A 21,784-nucleotide genomic window follows, 5' to 3' on the forward strand; every position below is an offset into this window, starting at 1 on the left:
ATTGAACATGTCACCATTTTTCTCAGTAAATATATTTCGAAAGGTGCTGCCGACTTGAAATTTTCACCAAATGTTGGTAAGACCCAATCTATACATACAAAGAAAACAAAACCAATAAGTTCAGGAATTAAGTTGTTTAATAAAATGCAATGACGAGCTAGTTGCTTGCGTTTCATCCACCAAAGGAACGGCCTCATATGAAGCAGCCCCAGGGGAGGCTGCAGCCATGGGGCCCAAGAGCCTGCGACAAGTGCTTAAAGAAACATGATGGCCTAGCTTGAAGCGCGCCAGGCACGCTTTGAGGCTGGAAATCCAAGCAGGAGCCAGATGGGCATGCATCTGAACAGAATCCAAGTGAACCCCCGAGAAAACAGTCTTTTGAGAGGGGGTGAGAACACTATTTTTGGCGTTCATTCTGAGGCTATGAAACAGAATGTTGCGAAGGAGAACATCCCAGTGGTAACTTACTAATTCTCTGGAGTGGGCTAAAATGAGCCAATCATCCAGGTAATTGAGTATACGGATGCCCTGGAGCCTCAATGGGGCCAGAGCAGCATCCATGCACTTTGTGAATGTCCTTGGTGTCAAGGCCAGACCAAAGGGAAGAACCTTGTACTGGTCAGCCTTTCAACCAAAGGTGAACCTGAGGAACTTGAGATAACATCATCCACCACGAAGGAGAGCCCCTGTCGTCTTGATGCGGGATGAGGAAGCCCACAGGGACCGATGTGAGGCCCTGATCTGTAACTGGTACAGGGTCTGCTGGCTCTGGGAGAGAACCGCACATGTCTCCTACCACATGAACAGCAGGCGACAAAGGAACAGGTGGTAAAGGGAGAAATCCTAATGCGGGAAGAATAAGGTGGATAGCCCTGCTTCACAGAAACCACTGGGTTGGTGAAGTCAGCGGCTGACGTGTTAGTGAGGCGGGCGGAAAATGGCTGCTTCCAGAATCCGGAGATCTCCTGATGCAGATCACTGAAAAAGGGCAGCTTTCTCCATGCGGGCCTTGAATTTAGGCTGCTCAGAAACTGCTCGTCGAGCTTAGATGACTGGGATTCGCGAGGCTCATCGGGCCAATCAATAGAGAGCTTCTCTGAGGTGCGCGCCAGCACATCTAAAAGCTCTGAGTAGGCCATGGAAGGCTGCGCTTCCTGGCCACTAGGTGGGAGCGCGTCGGCTGAAGCAGGCCAGAAATCTTCAGAGTCAGATGCCGCGGTGTACAAAACGTCCTCTTGCCCGAAGGAAATCATTTCACACACCTCCGGGCTTAGGCATAAATAATCATGTGGGAATTCCATCGGTGAATCCGCTCAGGCGGGAGAGAGAGAGAGAAAGGGGCAAGGCCCATCTCCATCGCCTCGAGCTCCACATCCGAACCCCAGGTTGCAGTTTCACGGAGGGCCTCAGCGGCTTCCGGAGCGCGATGGGGGAAAAACAGATGACTCCTTCTCAAAAACCGCAAGCCTAGTGCGGAGGGTTTTGAGACAGTGGTTTTCACAGAATTTACATTTAGAAGCGCCGTAAACCACCTCGCGCATGTGCGAAAAACCCAAACACTAAACACACTTACCGCGTGGGTCGTCGCAATGAAGCGAGAACACGGCGGCTGGCATCGTCGAAACTCCATGGCACTTCACTGCAAGGAGAACAGAGTTCCACTATCGCAGTTGCTGAAGTGCAAATGAAGAAAGCTCAATGTAAAAACAATCCGAATATCGGACCAGAAAAACTGCAACAGAAGGGCTAAAATGGCCACTTCATGAAGGCAGAGAAATCTGAGGAGCAGATGGTGTGTTCGCCAGTATATGGATGGCGACGTAAGAGCGTCGAGGCGGTGCCCGTGCCATCAGCCAATGAATTGGCGTGATTCTATTCAGGCTTCAGAAAACTGGCCCACCCAGAGGGCTTTCCCATTGCATCATAGCTACGCAGTGTCGAGTGCTCCTATCAAAGAGAACAGAAACCTCAACAAAAATGCCTTACTAAGGAACAATGAACTCCTCCTGATCTATGAAACAGATATACAGTTCCTGTGGTTACATTGTCCATCAATCCTGGAAAACTGGGGTAAGACCTCTGAGAGCACGGAGCCGTATAACACTGCAATTTACATTCTGCAATTACAGAATAATGTATTCTTAATTTTGTGCTGAATACGCAGAAATATGAAAGTGTATGAAAATGACCTGAAGTGATTTTGACAATGATTTTGTGTGTATTACATTTTTATATATGAATTCTCTCAGGGAAAAATCAACAAAGTAGTAATATTTATTTATCTTTTTAAATACCCAATTTCTTTCAATTTGAGTGCAGTATGATTTCTGCCAGTAGAGAGATGTTTGAGCAATCAATATAACAGAGAGAAAAGGCTAGAAGATTGCTACTGTATATAGATTGGGTCTAAAATTATATTTACATTTAGTCATTTAGCAGATGCTTTTATCCAAAGCGACTTACAAATGTACAGTATTTGTTACTAGGACACTTAAGCTAAACTTAAAAGTGTATGAATTTCATTGCATTAGATACCAAGTGGTGTCTGCATCTGAACTTTAATTTTTTTTTTAAATTACTGTTCACAATATTATTAAGTTTTCCCCAGGTTCACACTGGTGTAATTGCATAAAGGCTTTGACTATCTCTGGTGTAGTCTATCAAATTAATACGGGCAGTTTAACAGCCAGAAAGTGTCCAAATATCAAACTTATTTTTGTCAAATGTCTAGCTAAAAAATGTGCTTTATTTCTTTTTAAAAAATGCCACTTCAATTGACTTTTTATGTAATGGTATTCATACAAAATGTGTGGCATAAGAGTGCAAACACATTTGTCTGACCAGTGGAAGATGGGGGAGTGTCATGTTTCTTTATTCCTTGTACAAGGAAAACATGACGCCTGACATAAAGGGCCTTTCTTCAAAGTATGGCGTAATGTTCGTAGATTAATGGAATCATGTAACATCTTACTATTCATATTGTTGTTCAGTATTTTCTTATAATGTTCTTTGGTTTTCGAAAAGTCATAAGGGAGCGTTTGCACTGCATGAATTTGCTCTGTCTGTGTGCTGTGTCCCAGGTGATGCTGAACAGTCCCAAGCGCATTGAGGCAGAGAAGATAAAGATGGCTGAGAAAGAAAAAGCAAGAGAAAAAGAGAACAAGACACCAGCTAAAACTAATAGTGCCAATGGCACTGGTGGGACACCTATACATGTCAGCACACTACAGGTCAGTGTGTGTATGCACGTGTATTCCTTTAAAGGGGACCTATTATGCAAAAATCACTTTTATAAGGTGTTTGAACACAGTTGTGTGGCCGCAGTGTGTGAAAACAACCAGCCTATAATGTTAAAAATCCACCCAAATCAATATATCATGAACAGTCTCTCCAAATGAGCAGTTTTAGATTCTCCCTCTGTTCACGTCACTGAGGGGAAAAAGTCCCGCCCATTTGTGACACTCTCTGCCCTATTAGCATAAACACAGCCCTGAGTGAGAAGCTGCAGTCCGCAATTACTGGAGATATATACAATGTCAGCACCAAAGAGGCTTTACTAGTGTTGTGTTTTGGGATGCACTAATGAACATAGGAGTCTCCATAAACTCCTCCCATCTGAGCCGAGGACAATGTGGTTAAATTTCATTTTCAAAGGAAATATCCTGGAAAACATTGGTAACATCCCCTAAATGTTTAGGAATCAATACCAACGCTTCATGTGCGAACGTCAGTTCCAGACAAAGTAAGTATCACGCGTTTGTTTTCCAAATTGCCTTCCTGAAAGAGCTTCTTGGCACTCGTGCGTTCACACCGGCGTGAATTGAGCATTTTGGGCAGTTGAAAAATTGGAACTTTGGCGAATATTCGCGCCGCGTTAACCAATCAGGAGCATGCTCTAGTAGTGACATGATTACGACGTAGCGAGCGGCGGCAGAAATCCGAAACAACAATGGAGGACAAAATCATTGTCGCTGTATGTGGATACCCGGAGCTGTATGATACATCTTCGTATTTTTATAGAAACAGGAATAAAAAGGATCTTGTTTCAAAGAATGTGAGTGAGAAGGTCGGACAATCTGGTAAGTTGTAAAAAAAAAAAAAAAAAAGCTCTTTACTCAATTTGAGCTAGCCGGTACATATTGAGTTGATGTGTTTATAATATAAAGCGCAGCTACCCTCTCAACAAAATCCATGTCAGCCATTTCACAAGGAGACTGGAGCCGCCTGGCAGAAGCCCCTCCCATGACACGAATTTGTGTCTGTTGTGAAGCGAATTTCACGCACAAATGAAGCGAGTAAACTCAAATGTTCAAGCATCCAATTACACGCGAATAGCGCAAATAAAATTTGCGTCTGGTGTGAACGTATAAGGCTAATTGCTAAAGCTATCATTGTCTCCACCTGTTTTCACTGATGCTACCTTCAAGTGCTACCAGAATAGGAATGTGGTAATCTTAGTTAAAACTAGCATGTGAGCAAAGCAATATGAGTCGATCGCTTGAAGTTGTCGAGCTCATAATCAGAAGTGAGACTTATAAAGTTTGTGATTTGCATGAGACCATCTATGTTGTTATATTTATTATGTACATTTATTAACGTAAATTTATTATGCACAGTATAATCAGATGACTGACATTGAAACAGAGTATGTTTTCTGTAAAGATAACTGACTTTTACTAATAGTGGAGTGTTTATTTGCAAAGGCTAGCACTGCTAATGCTGGAGCTTGAGCTCTTGAAGCTCCGCCCTCTTCTCCGGGAGCAACAGCTCATTTGCATTTAAAGCAACATACTCAAAATCAGCACATTTTGGCTCATACCCTAAAAGTGGCAATCCTAACAAGCTATAAAAATCTGTGGGGTATTTTGAGCTAAAACTTCACATATACGCTCTGGGGACATCAGAGACTTATTTTACATCTTGTAAAAAGGGGCATAATAGGTCCCCTTTAAGTAAGATGAATGTGTGCATTCATGTGTTTGCGCTGTCTTTATGAAGAAAAAATGTGTGTATTCATATGTACTTGTATGTGTGTGACTGTTCTCTCTGTGTAGGGTGTGTGTCTTCTCTTTATGTAAGATGAATGTGTGTGTGTGTGTGTGTGTGTGTGTGTGTGTGTGTGTTAATGGGTACATGGGGAGATGAAATGGCTGTAATTGAGTCTACTGCTCTGAGCGCGCTCAGTGGGACATGGGTGCAGAGAAGAGCAGAGGATTCTGGGAGACTGAGAGTAATGTGACCCGACAGCACAGAGGCCTGAAGCTATGACAGAGCAGCACGGGGGTTCACAAGTGTGTGTGCACTTGCATGTGTGTATGTGTGAGGGGGAGAGGTCATATTACAAACAATATTTAAGAGAAATGTCTTGTGAGGATGACTGGAATTTATATTTGGAATAAAATATAGGGCTCCAATCATACATTTATCATTTAGCAGTTAACTGACCGAAGTGACAAAACAACTCTTGTTGAGACAGGTTTTAACTTATTCTTTGTTAGATTAATACAATAACACATAGATAGATAGATGAAGAGAAAAAGATGGATAGATGGATGGATGGACGGACGGACAGAAAGATAGATAGATATATAGATTTTCTTGTATGTATTTGATTGTTTTTTTTTGTGTGGTTTATGTAGGTTGTGGAAAACCGCTGTAAGAAGGTGTGTACTTCAAAATCTGATCTGCGCTCAAATGATTTCAGTATTGTCGGTTCTCTCCCACGAGATTTCGAACTCTCAAACTTCGACTGTTACGGCAAGCCCATTGAGGTCACAGATGCTGCCGGCAAATCACAGAACATGAACAACAAGAAGCCGTCACCTCCGAAACCCGTCATCCCGTCTGCTGCTAAACAGATTGATCTCTATGCTCGAGCTCTGTTCCCTTTCACCTTTCTTTTCTTCAATGTTATTTACTGGTCTGTCTACCTGTGACCATGACAGTGAATATGTATGTGTGTGTGTGTGTGTGTGTGTGCGCTTTTATGTTGATGAGGGTGATAATCAAGCATGAACAAAGTGTCGAAATGTTCATTATTTTCATTCTTTAATGCTGCAATCCGTAAGTTTTGCCTCTTTGTTGCCATCTCTGTTTAAAAACCTGGAATTGCAGCTGCTTGCGGAATTATCTTCCTTGAGTGGGGTTGTGCATCGGCACGGCTCCAGCACAGATGAATCTAATGTTTTGAGGTGAATGTGTGGCAGTCAGTCACTGCACCGGAGTGGATATTAACTGTACTTCACAATCATAGATTCTAGCCTACGTCTTGACCCAAATAAGAATTTTCACCATATATTGCCATCTGAACAAGTAAATAACAAGTCTGCCATATTTGTCCTGACCAACTGAGGAAAAAAGCCTTACAATAAATCGCGCTACCAATGGTGATTAAATCTAATGATCGGTTAGCTCATATCACATCAAACCGTGCAAATTATTATTATTGTCATACTTTATTCTCAAATTATTAATGTTAACAACATCAGCATTACGTGACTATGAGTATAATGTGTATTACCGTGTAGATTTCAATTTCTGTACAGTCTAATATCTAATCATCATGCCATTTGAATTTCATATTAAGAAATTCTTTTAACCCTAAAAGCAAATTATTCTTCCTTCGAACTGGTTTTCTTTAAAATACAAATCTTGTGCAATCCCAGGCTATCTGTAATCAGAAGCACATTTTAAACTGGAATATAATTTAATTTCATTCACATGTGTTTCATGAACACATAATCCTTTCTGGATTACAATCCGCCATCAAAATGATACATTTAATTATTCTAGCTGCTGTGAGAAAAGGCTAAAAGATCCGCCACCTGCAGGATCCTCACATGAGATAGCCTAGTAGCCGGGACAACTTATTTATGTTTACAGACGTGACGTAATGACGCAGTGCCATGCTCAAATTTCCTGCGAAAACGGGTGTACCACTCAAATTAGAAAACATTATTATAAGTAGGGATGTCCAGATCCGATCAAGTGATCGGAAATCGGGCCCGATCACGTGGTTTCAGACTCGATCGGAATCGGACGTTACCTCCCGATCAGGACTCGAATATATATGTATATATATTCTCATTATTTTTTAACACAGCTATAGTTATGCGGTGGCACAGAGTTACGCCGGTTTCACACCGCACGCGTAAGCAGAGCAGAGGCAGCGCAGAAGCGGCGCGCATGCAGAGCGTGAGCAGCGCGCGCCCATTGTGCTTTCACACTGGCAGCGTTTGTTGCGCGCAGCTGAACCGCGGCTTGTGTAGCCTACCGCAAATACAGACGAGTATCGTTCATTCGGTCACGCTTTTCACGTGTTCTCCAACAGCTGTCTGTCATGTGTTTTGATATGGGCAGCATGCTGTGATGCGGCCGTGTTCCCCTCTGTCACATAGTATATAACATGCTGTACATATAGTTTACATGATAAAAAGTAATCTTAAAGTTAATAAATGCCTCTAGTTTTAATAATTTAAACAGGTCTTTGAAGTTTGGACAATTTCTCCTGGCAGTGATGTGTTTTCGTGTAGTTGATTCTGTGCTAAATCTAATATTTGATGTTTTGTATTTTAAATGTTGTAGATTTAAGTAGAAAATGAGAATCGCTAAAATTATTGAATATATTTTGAGACAAAGGTTTTAAGGATTACCAGTTTGGTTTAAGATAATTAAAGCAACAGTTTTTCAATAACTAGAAGAATATGTAAAAGTATGGTATTTGGGGTAAAAAGCGCCCCTGCTGTTGGGGCGAAAGGCACAATAATTAACATGATAATTAATAGATGGCTGACTTTTCCAACTGTTGACATGACATGGTTCATATGGTATCGTATAGCCTATGGGTGTCCACCTTAGAGATAATCACCATGTTTATAATGAAACCATCATATTTAAAAACATGATATTAATCATATCATATAATAAAATAAAACTTGTTGTTACTACTGTAAATCTATATTAACTTATTATGGGATCTCCTTCAATGCTTTCATGAATCTTTACTTTTTATTTTGTTTCTGTATTTTAAAATATATTTTTATATTAACATTTTAATGACAGTATATTTACTGAACATTATTTATCAAAATAAGCAGAAAATAGCCTAGTACAAACTTTGCTGAAGTGATTGATCTGAACAAGTATTAATTTAGACAGTATCAATTTTTTATTTTATTTTTTTAGCTAAAGTATTTATCAATACAGTGTGCCTTTTACCCCGTGATTGTGAAACACTAAATCACATGATTTTACGGTGAAATGTGCCATTTTTCATGTTTATCAGGTCAATTTTGATCAAGAAAAATGCACTGTTGCTTTAATTCAGCGTAAGCGGCGCAGCAAAAATAGACTCGGCGCCGAAACTATCGCGGCACTGGCGCTTCTGCTCTGCTCCTGCTACGCGCTGCCGCGCCGCCTCTGCGTGCGATGTGAATGCTCTAATCTGTTAACATGGGCGCCGAAAAAAATACGCGCTGCTTACGCCCTGCTTACGTGTGCGGTGTGAAACTGGCGTTATTCTTTTTTTTTTATGTATTATAGAAGTATCGGATCGGGACTCGGTATCGGTAGATACTCAAAATCAAATGACTCGGACTCGGACTCGAGGGCAAAAAAAACCTGATCGGGACATCCCTAATTATAAGCTAACCGTTGTGAATCGGGCTAAAGTAAGGTGATTAGTTTTAAACACTGGCTGGTTATGTACTTGCTCAAATATTGATTTTGGATCATTTTTAACCAAAAAAAAAAAGTTACGGACTGCAGCTTTAATGTCTGTTATTTTGGTCTGCCAGTTAAATAGTCCTGCTTATTTGTATTTCTCCTTTATAAGTTGCTTTTTTTAAATGTGTAGCTTTAATACGAGCAAACTTTGCAGCATGACTTTACAGACAGTGTGTTCAGCTATGTTTGGCCAGAGTGCTAGATAGTGATTCTTTCCATGATGTTCCATGCCAAAACATCCATAAATGTCTATTGTTTATAAACTCAGGCAAAAAATAATAAAAAATTGCTTATTGGCAGTGTCAGATCTTGACACAGACAGCATGCAGTATTCATAACGGGCTTATTGCATATGAGTCTGTAATAAGAAGGGAATTAACTGCTGTTATCGAGCCATACAATAAAGATCCTTCATCAGCTACATTCTGTTGTCTCTTATTTTGGATGATCAGATGTTTACTGTTGAAATTTTGTTCAGGAGTTTGTTTTAAACCCCTAATACTAACATCTACAATTCTTTCAAGAAGCTTAATGTACAAACTCATACAAACATAACATACCAATTTTTTGAATATTATTTTAGTCAAAATCTCCCATTGATGTGCTTTAATACAATGCTTAATACTTAAACTGTATCCAAATGCCATTGTCATTGTAGTAATTCCATACTGATTTACAACTTGTCTTTTGACCATCTGAGTAATTAATTAATCTTTCTTGCATTGTATAAAGGATATATTGCATACATATTACTTCATTGCATATATCTTAAATTCCTGCATATATTTAGCTGCTAGGCTGCACTTGTGTTGATTCTTGTGTGCAGCCATCTGAAAACAAGACACATGGTCAGTGCCATGACAACGGCTCTGTCACAGCATTTCATTTTTGCAGAAAGAAAAATGATACCTACAGTTTTACAGTATAGCTGTCTTGCAAGCACTTTCCTCAAAGATACAAAACTAGTTAAATACATAAGAAATAAATACTTAATTATGCTTGTAGGACTGGGATTTTACGATTTTAAAATGTTAATATTGACCTACTAATTAATGTCTGTGTCCATTGTGCAACACTTTTGGTTGTGTTAAATATGTATGTTGACTTACATAATATGCACTTTGCAAAATATCACATCCAGGCCTACTCAGATATAGACATGTTTTTCCTTCATAGCATAATTAACACATCTATAACAATGAACCCCAGTTGTAGGCCTACATCTTTTTATGAAAGATGTCTACAAAGTGATTTGATTAATATGAGTGAAATTACTGTCAGTAAATGTGCTGCTTTATCTGGCTTCATATTCTTGTAATATTCAATAACAGTTATTCAATATTCAGTTTATTTTATAGTGTCCTTGTTACACAAGTTACATACTTAATATCATAATAACATTAAATTATGCATAATTACATGCAAGTAACCCTAATCGTAATCCTAAATATATAGTAAGTACATGTAGGTAATTCATATTACTCAAATGTATAATTACACTGTAACAAGGACACCTTAAAATAAAGTGTAATCCATATTCTTTAGTCTCTGTAATGCTCAGCACTTAATCTGTTGGAATGGTGAATGTAGAATGCCACTAGTCAAACCCAGACATGCACCATGAGCAGTTTCAGGTTTTAAATTGAATGGGGGAACATTTGAAATAATCAAATTTATACAAAATTTGCATAATTTGCATATTATCTCCACCTTATTCTTCAATGCGGAAGTAAGCCTATGGGCGAGACTTCCGGTTCATTATAATGAGAAGAATAACAACATGCAGTAAACGGTCAAACCAATGTGTTCATAATTAAGATAATACATTAAAGTAATATGGTAAGCCACACCAAATTGCAATATCAAGCAGCAGAGCTGTTGTGGATGAGACCTTTTTTTTTTTTTCTTTTTTTTTTTGCAAAAGGCTAATATGAGTATGATGTAACACTTTTAAGGTTTTTTTTGCTAACATTTTTAACTAGAAGCTAATATGTTTAGCATGATGTTAACGCAGCTAACATATCATTAGCATAATGCTAGCATGCTCTTGTAGAAAAAGTGGTACTTGCCATGGCAAAACTAGTCTAACATGAATTCTGTTCACATGAATTTAACATTATTAGCATGTTCCTAATATGATGCTAGAACGGTTAAGATTCTAACATGATTAAAACATGTGCTAACTAAATTAACATTTCAGACTATGTATAAATCATGTACTCTACATTGCTGCCTATAGCATATGTATGAAAGAATTAAACTTTTGTACTAGTGCAGGGGTTCCCATTCATGTTCTAGAAATCTAACTCTCTGCAAAGTTTATCTCCAACCCTGATCAATCACCACTGAACCAACTACTTACGATCTTCAGGGTCCAGTTGTTCAAAAGTAATCTGATCGGATTTTGGCCCTCGGATTGGATCAAATCTTGAAAATGGGTTGTTCAAAAGAAAAAAGTATTTTGAATTCAGATTAGATCACAAAATCCAATCTTGGTTTTGATCTGGATTTAATCCTCAGTTTGTGTTGTCTAAAACGTTTTAGTAAGATTGGAATACTTTTGATCCAAAAAACTGAATTATTCAGATCCCAGCAGAAGGGTGGATTTCAGGAACAAAAATGTAATAAAACTTTAAAACTGGTCCAAAAAAATGCAATATTTGTAACATAATATATCCCCAAACAGCTGTCAAAATCAAACAAAATATTTAATTAATTAATTAATTTTTTTAAATAACTGATTATAAACTACATCGGCACAATCATCACAGAGTAATTATTTCCAATGAAAAACATCCCCCCATCACCATGTCCCTTTAGGGGTTCCATAGAGCACTAATCCAGATTTATAAATCTGAAAAAGTTTGTATCTGGATCAGGGTGATCCAATCCGATTTTGCTTTGAAAAACAGATATAAAAGTAAAATGGGTTACCTGATCCTGGATAGCAAAACATGGGATTTCCAAATTCTGATCCAGATTACACTTTTTGAACAACTGGCCCCAGGAGCACATGATAATTACAGACTGGTGTGTTTGATCAGGGTTGGAACTGAACTCTGGATTTATGTAGATCTCCAAGAACAGGATTGGGCACCAATGTACCTGGATTCAGCATTTGTAGGGTCAGACTTCCACAGCACTTCACTGCTCTCTGCTGGTCATCCTGGGAACTACTTAGACGCTTGCAGATTTTGAATAGCCATTGGACAAAAATGGACTAACCTATTCTTGTGTTGTTTTGTTAAGTCAGTGGTTTATTTATAATTGGCTGTATACTGATACTGTGCCATTCTCGTGGCTTAAAATGCAGATTCTTGTGATATGATAAATGCCTTCTGTGATCTTAAATTATAATTCTTTTCAGTTTCACTTTTGTTAGAAAATGCATATCTTGCTTTACATGCAAAAGGCTCACAAACACAAAGAGATTCAGGCTCAAATTCTGGCTCATTTCTCTTATTGAGATCTGCCAATATTTGGCTATCTGAGATGTAGATTGAGTTTGTTTCTTCACTGGAACAGATTTGGAGGAATTTAGAGAAAAAGTGAAAAGTCAATCTCCTGTTTTCCTCTCACATCAAAATCCACCGAAATGTCTGTTTAGACTGGTTTTAGAATTGTAAACCAGGGGTCACCAGGCTTGGTCCTGGAGGGACGGTGTCCTGCGGAGTTTAGCTCTAGCTTGCCTTAACACACCTGCCAGAAGTGATGGTTTAAAGTTAAAATGCCTTAATGATGGATTTGTTTATTACAGCCACACAGATTTTCACTTAACAAGACATTAATTGATGGACTAGTGGTTTCCTTGTGAATTATTGTGATGTTTTTTTCAGCTATTTGAACTCTCATTCTGACGGCACCCATTCACACAGATGATCCATTGGTGAGATGCGATGCTAAATATTTCTGTTTCAAAGATGAAACAAACTCATCTAGCCTACATCTTGGATGGCATGACGGGTGAGTAGCCTATATATTTTTTAGCAAGTTTTAATTTTGAGGTGAACTATTCCTTTTGGATAACATTTTATACAAGTGTCCTTGCTCCATCTCTTTATCCACCAAAAGGTCTATGGTCTAAAAAATGAGCCCATTCTAGACAGTAATATGTGTAATGAGTGTATGTCAGTTGTTGATTAGTCCGGGGGAAGGTGGTTAAGCTGTTCGTTATGTGTTATATTTCAGAAGATGGGGAGCCCAAACCTATTGGATTGCAAGGGAACATCTGTCACACTCTGCCTATAGTGGACACACACTAGGCGTTTTTTAATTCAATAAATTCATAAGCAAAAGAAATCATGCGACATATATTAAACTAATGAATAAGATCGACGAATCGTAATCCTATTCCCCAAAGCAGCTGAGCCCATGTCCCAGCGCGAGCGCGCGCCTCTCTCCATGCGCGTTCAAAATAAGAGCAGCTTCGGCTCCGCTCGGCTTTTTTCGTCTTCATCAGTATTCTTACCGTGTCCTCTGAGTTGAAACGATTCTCAGGGACGGAGCCGCAAAGGAGGAGGGCAAGACTCCCGCATCATCGCGCCCGCTCTTTCCCTCATCAGCACCGCGGTCTATCGAGAGCCTCTGCGTTTGAACTGTGGTCAATTTTAACATGTGTCGACTCTATATTGTGCCCGCTGTTTTGTGAACAGTGCGCGTTTGGTGGATGTGGTCGCGTGGATAAGCAGAAGACGATGATTTTGTCGGGTCTCCTCTTCCCCGCGTTATGGGGACTGGCGCTCGGCGGATCTCCAAGCGTCCAAATCGGTGAGCGCACTTCACCTGTCTACGCCTTTAGATCACAGGAATCTCAACTCGATACGTCTGACCACCGAAATTACATGATAAACGTCTTCTTTATGTGTGTGCTATGCGAGATTTTCGTGATAAAGCTATATATTATGTCTATTTTTGGAGTTTGAGACGTGATTCGTCTTATGATTTAATTATGAATCATTTGAATGTGTTCTTTTCTCAGGTGGCCTGTTCCCCAGAGGAGCAGATCAAGAGTACAGCGCGTTTCGGATCGGAATGGTTCAGTTCGGCACGGCCGAATTCCGCCTCACTCCTCACATTGATAACCTGGAGGTGGCTAATAGCTTCGCCATAACAAATTGCTGTAAGTCAACATGGAGTTTTTACCACTTGAACTATTTTTTCCCCATGAATTCTAATCTGGGTGTTGATATGAATTATCTTACCGACGCACAGGTGTGATCATAAGGCAGCTAGTTTCCCTCCTTATATTATTCATTCATCCTCCAGTCATGCCATGTTAAATATAACAGGAGCCTTTATGGCAGATTCTGTGCGTTATTCGTATCCGAGTTAACACAAAATAGCTATCGCTGGCTTACATGTGTTCTATTATTAACGCTGGTGTGTTATCCACTCGTTTACGCAACGCTTAAAAGGACCTGGGGCTGGTTGTTGGAAAACAATCGGTTTATCATTCAAGCACTTTGGTTTTAATCAGTCTGAACTGTGGCACATTTTGGTTCTGGCTGTCTAGATGTGCAAACTATGCGTTGGGAAGATAGTGGTTATATAAACCAGTTTTTGGGGATGTGATAATTGGCATTCGCGGGAGCAGCATGATGATGGTTTCCACAGTAACGGAAGAGGAGAGGAGATGGCCCCGTTTTACCAGCATCTGCACAATTAGATGCCAGATGAAACAGCGGGTTGTCTCCCTTGAAAGTATCTAAGTGTCTTTTGACGTTATAGAATGTTTTACGATCGAATTTCTTTATTTTATTCTTTGATATATATAATTTAAGGGTTTATGACAAGCGAGGCACGAGGGCGTAAAAATGGACCTCGCGCGTCCCTCCCCCACGCATCTTACATCTGAGGCATGAAGACCAGTATTGAAGGATTGAAACGCTTTACGATTCAAAAATGCGATTAGTTATTAGTACTAGTAGTCAGTATAAAGGGTTTGAAGATTCTTCAAAATTGTTGGCGTTACACGACATACTGACTCGTTCTGTTCAATGCTGCTCTTTGACGGATTCACAAAACCGGCCTGAACGATTCGTTAACTAATTGGGCTGAATCGGTCCTAGCAGTTCCAAGTCAACAACTCACTGATTCACTGATCTGAGAATGGTCTCTTTCCAACATGTCTGGGTCGTAATGAGTGAATTGATACCGAGTGCATCTCATGGGGACATTTTAAAGTGTAGTCAATTATGTAAATGCTATTTATATGCATTTATGTGTTGAATCATGTTTGCAACAGACTGAACTTGGGAAGAATGTAGTAAACATCAATACAGTATGTGCTACATACAATTAAAAATGTTTTAGAGCATTTATAATATGTCACACCAGAATGTCAAGAAAAAAAGTTTTACAATTTGTGCACGATACAATTGAATAATTTTTTAAATACTTCTTTGATACAAACTGTTCTCAAACCGAGTCACAGAAATTAGTCAGATCGTCCATCACTATGTATACAAATGCATTTATGTTTAATATAATTTCATAAAATTGCATCTATGTTTTTATGAGCTGAATTATGCTTGCAACAGACTAAACTGAAAAAAAAGGAAAACAGAAATATGTATGTGCTACATACTCTTAAAAATATTTAGGTGCAATTATAATATGTCATGTTGGGATGTCAGAAACTATGCTATGATGTCATGATGCAAATGAATAATTGATTATACCTACTGCTTTGAAACAAACTGTTCACAAGAAACGATTCATAGAAATGAGTCAAATCTCCCATCACTACTCCTTCAGTAAAATCTAGCATTTAGTAGAATCTAACAAGCAGGCTTTTGAGGAATGATAATATTGTATTGCATATCTGTAGGTATGTTCAATTTTGTTTTGTTTAACAATTGCATATTTTAAGCGATAATTTCTAAATAGAAATCTATGCAAATGCATGACAGTTTTAACATTTTACACTAGCAAGCAAACACATTGCTTGATTGAGGTCCCTGAAGAGGCACGCAAACCTGAATGGGTTGTGGAGACACCTGGCTTGGCCTCGTTAGTTTTCAGCCAATCCATTAACCTGAATGAGTTGTCTCTCGGTGTGCATGGCTCCTTTGATGTCAAACACTGATGCTTTGCGATGTGAGCTTCACTGCGACAAGTCTGTCTCAACAGCCTGAACTGCCGCTGATTCATGCGAATGGCCTGCCCACCCCCACATTCCCGTCCCACAGATAGATACATCATGAACTGAAAATCTCAAATACTTAAGGGGACACATACATAATATGTTGAAAATTGCTTGGGTGTTTGATTGTGAGGAGGTGTGTGGAATGGGGGCCTGTGCTTACTGCTTTTCGCCTGCAAATATAGAACATATGTATTCACTGCACCTGGAAGATGAGTGGGCCTATTATTTTTTCTTACTATATGCAAACATGCCTAGACCTACATAATGTTGTATGTTTAATGCTCACAAGGGATTTCCTTCGCTCTTGAATTTACCCACATGCAGATCAGGGGTGTTTCCTTTGAGGCAACGGAGGCAGTGCCTCTTTAAAAAATGGGATGGGGAAATAATTCATAGTGCAAAAATAAAGCAAAGAAAATATTACAAAAATTTGACATCAAAAAGTAAAAAGTGACACTGTCCAAAACCAACACCAGTATGTAAAGCTACAGTGGGAGACTGTGTCTCTCTTGCCATTTTAATTTATTTTGGAATAAATGAAAAATGCTTAAAACCACTAAATTGATGAGACCTATGCTCATTAATTCTAATAATTAGAACATTAATTACATTGCTAATGTAAAAATACAAAATCGAATTGTATTTTTGACGCTGGAAAACAAAACCAGTCTTAAGTGGCACAGGTATATTTGTGGCAATAGCCAACAATACATTGTATGGGTCAAAATTATATTTTTTTCTTTTATGCCAAAAATCATTAGGACATTAAGTAATGATCATGTTTCATGAAGATATTAAATAAATTTCCTACCATAAATATATCAAAACTTCATTCTTGATTAGTAATATGCATTGCAAATAACTTAATTTGGACAACTTTAAAGACTATTTTCTCAATATTTAGATTTTTTTTGCACCCTCAAATTTCGGATTTTCAAATAGTTGTATCTCAGCCAAATATTGTCCTATCAAACTATACATCAATGGAAAGCTTATTTATTCAGCTTTCAGATGATGAATCTCAATTTAAAAAAAAATTTTTTCAATTTTTTTTTGATAGTTTAGGTATAATTACCTAATCAGAAACATGAGACAACATTAAGTGTAACAGGGACATGAATTTACATTTGATTTTTTTTAAAAACATAAAAAGAAAAACTGTATGTGAGAACGTTACCTCCTCATTTCAGAACACACTGCATGCCATTGATGCAGATATATACATGGCATTGAGCAGGATTTTCTGTGGATGATATATAAGCATTATGATAAGAATTTCTCTGCCAGGAAAGCCAATTGTTTAGACAGTTTATGGTCTGCCATAGCGAAAAACACATTTATGTTGTAACAAACAAACAAACTCTATTATCACTTGTTTATATAGCCTTGAGGTGGTTGAAGTGACTCATCGGAGACCCATCCAAGTCTATTGACAGATGTTATGTGCCCTTGAAAGGTTTCAGCGTTGTTGTGGCTGTTACATGTTGTATCAGAACAGTTATGTTCTTTAGTGCACTGCAGACTCTGTTATTCTATTCAAATATTTTCAAAAGCATGTTTGTTTTTGGATAGTCCCATTTGCTTATTACTTGATGATATTAAAGTTTGTGTTCCTGGAACACAGCAGCTTTTCTTTAATAGTCAGATTGAATGTTAACACTGAGCATACTATGCCTCCAGCTTGCCGCCAGTTATGAGATACTATCACCATACAACAACAGCCCATTGTGACGCACCAACAATTGGAACACACACCACGACTGTGGATATCTTGATTCTGGTTGGTTAATCGCAGCATTGTAGTGGTCAGGTTTTTTGTTCAATGATAAATCTGTCTGTTATACCAGGCAACTAAATGAATTTCTTGTCACATTATAACATTATAATATATACATTTTCAAATCAAATCAATATTTCAAGGGTATTTATATATTAACAGAGTAATGTACAATCAGACAGCTAAAAATAATCAGTTTCATGATGATACAATTCCACCATTCAATAATGACAGGCTAACTGTGCATTACTGCTTTTAATTGTTTATTTATTTATTGGGGGCATTAATTAAAGGATGCATTAATTTAATCACAAGTGACAGTGAAGACATTTTATTTATTAAAGAATCCTGAAAGATGCATCACTGTTTCCATAAAATATTAAGCAGCACAACTATTTTCAATGTTAAAGGGGTCATATAATGCCATTTTTGTACAAGCTAATATGATTCTTTAGGGTCTAAATTGAAAGTTTGTAATATACTTTAATTAAAAATTCTCATTAGTATTGTAAGAAAACACTCATTTTACCTGCTCAAAAACAGCTCTGTTTTCAGCACACCGTTTTAGTGCGTGTGTTTTTAAATGCTAATGAGCTTTGCTCGCCCCGCCCCTCTGTTCTGTGGGGCGTTTTTGACACAACACACGTGGAGTGTTGCCTTGACAACAGTAGAGGGTATATTTTGAAGAATGGCAGCGGGAGTCTCTGAGGATACTGTGCAACCGTATCAATTCGAACCGGAGTCGGACCCGGAACAGGTAACAGATAACATAACTTATTCTGGCATAATATTGAAAAACATCAATTAGAGTATTTATAGTCTTGGATCATATGCATTTGCAGGATGTAAACAGTATTTTGCAGGTATTGTGTTACCATTAATTTTCATGCAGTTATAACTGTTTTTTATTTATTTAAATTTTTTACATTACTTCTTCACAGACACCGTTATAAACCATCTACAAAAGTAAGCTTAGTGTAGTGTTATCATGTTAACTTTAATACCTGCGTACACAGTTTGTAATAACACAATAACCATAACATTTTGTTCATTATAAACGTGGGATTATTAATTATATTGAGAACGTCGTAAATAGAAAACATGCATGTACCCTGAATGTAAACATTAGCCACATACATCGTGAAGCATGCTAGCGATTTGCAAAGATTAATATAAAGATTAATATAAAGGTTAATTAAACGTTACACTCACTTCTTCTGGAGGTTCAGCAGGAACACGAATAGTTGGTACCGATTCTTTTTTCAGGAGCAGCTTCTTAGCAAAACCAGCTTTATACTGACCTTCATTTATAAAGCAGTCTGGTGAAAAATGATTCGCGCAAACATGAAAACATTGACGTTGCTCGTGGGGAATATTCCCTTCAAAAGCGAAACTCAGCCACTGTGTCTTCAGCGGTTCGGACTTAGGAACATCAAAATGACTGCTGTGTTCATTATTGCACCCGAGAACAGAACACCACAATCGCTTAGACGCCATTCTGCTCATAGACAGCTCCAGCGTATATCAACAATGACGCGCGGACTATGATTGACAGCTCGCTCACGAGCAAGGGTGGGTCTGTGTTGAAACACTGCTGTCAATCAACCATCGTGGGAGGGGCGTCTTTATAGCTTTATAGGGAACGGCTTGATTTGAGACAGGGTAAAACAAATAAGGAGATTAAAAAAAAAACACTGGATGGATTTTTATCATTTTATGATGGTTGTGTACAGGCACTGCTAACACACATTTCAGTACAATCAACTTGTAAAAGTGCATGTACCATTATATGACCCCTTTAAGAAATATTTTTTGAGCACTAAATCAGCATATAAGAATGATTTCTGTAGGATCATTTGACACTAAAGACTGTAATATTGGCTGTTGAAAATTCAACTTTGCCATCACAGTAATATTTAGATTTAAAAATATATTAAAATAAAAAAAAACATGATAATATTAATATTTTCTGTTTTACTGTGATCAAATAAATACAGCCTTAGTGAGTATAAGAGACTTTCAAAAAGACCCCGAACCTTTGAGTAGAATTTAATTTTTCCTATGACGATTTTCCCATTTCAATGATTTAAATCAGTTTTCTTTTTTACTTATTGATGTCACAGACCCCCAAATATAATTATAATGATACCCAATTTATACTGTGAAAAATAATCATTTTAATCATTTTATAAATATATGTAAAATATTATATGTAAAATAAGATCTATTTTTAGTTGCTATTCAATTTACATTATCTATCTATAAAGTATCTATAAAATATACATAAAACAGTTTCTGCTGGCACATATACAGTGGGGGAAATGTTTTGATTTTGTATGTTTGCCCACTGACAAAGAAATGTTCAGTCTATAATTTCAATGGTAGGTTTATTTTAACAGTGAGAGACAGAATAACAGCAAAACAAAATCCAGAAAAATGCATTTCAAAAAAGTTCAAAATTGTTTTGCATTTTAATGAGTGAAATAAGTATTTGACCCCTTTGCAAAACATGACTTAGTACTTGGTGGCAAAACCCTTGTTGGCAATCACAGAGGTCAGATGTTTCTTGTAGTTGGCCACCAGGTTTGCACACATCTCAGGAGGGATTTTGTCCCACTCCTCTTTGCAGATCCTCTCCAAGTCATTAAGGTTTCGAGGCTGACGTTTGGCAACTCGAACCTTCAGCTCCCTCCACAGATTTTCTATGGGATTAAGGTCTGGAGACTGGCTAGGCCACTCCAGGACCTTAATGTGCTTCTTCTTGAGCCACTCCTTTGTTGCCTTGGCCGTGTTTTGGGTCATTGTCATGCTGAAATACCCATCCACGACCCATTTTCAATGCCCTGGCTGGCTTCAATGCCCTCGCCCTGACGTTACATGGCCACGTCCATCGTCCCTTTGATGCGGTGCAGTTGTTCTGTCCCCTTAGCAGAAAAACACCCCCAAAGCATAATGTTTTCCACCTCCACGTTTGACGGTGGGGATGGTGTTCTTGGGGTCATAGGCAGCATTCCTCATCCTCCAAACACGGCAAGTTGAGTTGATGCCAAAGAGCTCGATTTTGGTCTCATCTGACCACAACACTTTCTCTGAATCATACAGATGTTCATTGGCAAACTTCAGACGGGCCTGTAAATGTGCTTTCTTGAGCAGGGGACCTTGCGGGCGCTGCAGGATTTCAATCCTTTACGGTGTAGTGTTTTACCAATTGTTTTCTTGGTGACTTTGGTCCCAGCTGCTTTGAAATCATTGACAAGATCCTCCTGTGTAGTTCTGGGCTGATTCCTCACGTTCTCATGATCATTGAAACTCCACGAGGTGAGATCTTGCATGGAGCCCCAGTCCGAGGGAGATTGACAGTTATTTTTTGTTTCTTCCATTTGCGAATAGTCGCACCAACTGTTGTCACCTTCTCACCAAGCCGGTTGGCGATGGTCTTGTAGCCCATTCCAGCCTTGTGTGGGTCTACAATCTTGTCCCTGACATCCTTGGACAGCTCTTTGGTCTTGGCCATGGTGGAGAGTTTGGAATCTGATTGATTGATTTGCTTCTGTGGACAGGTGTCTTTTATACAGGTAACAAACTGAGATTAGGAGCACTCTCTTAAAGAGAGTGGAGTGCTCCTAATCTCAGCTCTTTACCTGTATAAAAGACACCAGGGAGAAAGAAATCTTGCTGATTGATAGGGGATCAAATACTTATTTGACTCATTAAAATGCAAATCAATTTATAACTTTTATTGAAATTTTTTTGTTGTTATTCTTTCTCTCACTGTTCAAATAAACCTACCATTAAAATAATAGACTGATTATTTCTTTGTCAGTGGGCAAACGTACAAAATCAGCAGAGGATCGAATAATCTTTTCCCCCACTGTATAATGTGATCAGCATTAATTAAGTGATCTCTCTGTCACTTCTGCTAAATCTAATTCTGTCTCTCTCACATACACAATCACCAGCATGTTGAAGGCAGTATGATGATGTGTTATATGTGTGTGTGCTATATTAAAGATATTCACATCAGCGCATCCAGAAGGGGGTGTGGAGGATTTAGTGCTGAAGACAGGATGAAAAACGATTGACTGAGCATTTTCTCTCCTTTACTGACAGTCCTTCAATCCCAACAATCTGCAATC

General features: G+C 38.5%; 2 protein-coding genes across 8 annotated transcripts in view; both read left to right on the forward strand.

Annotated features, from left to right (window-relative positions):
- glrba (glycine receptor, beta a) overlaps positions 1–9,145 on the forward strand; it is a 52,365-nt gene extending 43,220 nt beyond the window's left edge. Inside the window, exons 10-11 of the mRNA XM_058784335.1 lie at positions 3,081–3,230; positions 5,640–9,145. Coding sequence (XP_058640318.1) covers positions 3,081–3,230; positions 5,640–5,936 — 447 coding nt within the window. The 3' untranslated portion in view covers positions 5,937–9,145. The remainder of the gene's footprint in view (positions 1–3,080; positions 3,231–5,639) is intronic.
- Positions 9,146–13,170: 4,025 nt separating this feature from the next.
- gria2a (glutamate receptor, ionotropic, AMPA 2a) overlaps positions 13,171–21,784 on the forward strand; it is a 45,414-nt gene continuing 36,800 nt past the window's right edge. For 4 of the 7 annotated variants that reach the window (XR_009271351.1, XM_058776258.1, XM_058776219.1 and 1 more), the window contains exons 1-2: positions 13,287–13,491; positions 13,703–13,843. Coding sequence is in view for 6 of the 7 variants with exons in the window: in XM_058776258.1 (XP_058632241.1) it covers positions 13,419–13,491; positions 13,703–13,843 (214 nt within the window). In the remaining variant the exon portion in view is untranslated. Of the gene's footprint in view, positions 13,492–13,702; positions 13,844–21,784 lie in introns of all 7 variants that reach the window. The other 3 variants (XM_058776249.1, XM_058776239.1, XM_058776231.1) reach the window with 3 other exon arrangements.

Source organism: Onychostoma macrolepis, chromosome 01, assembly GCF_012432095.1.
Source record: "Onychostoma macrolepis isolate SWU-2019 chromosome 01, ASM1243209v1, whole genome shotgun sequence".
NCBI lineage: Eukaryota > Metazoa > Chordata > Actinopteri > Cypriniformes > Cyprinidae > Onychostoma > Onychostoma macrolepis.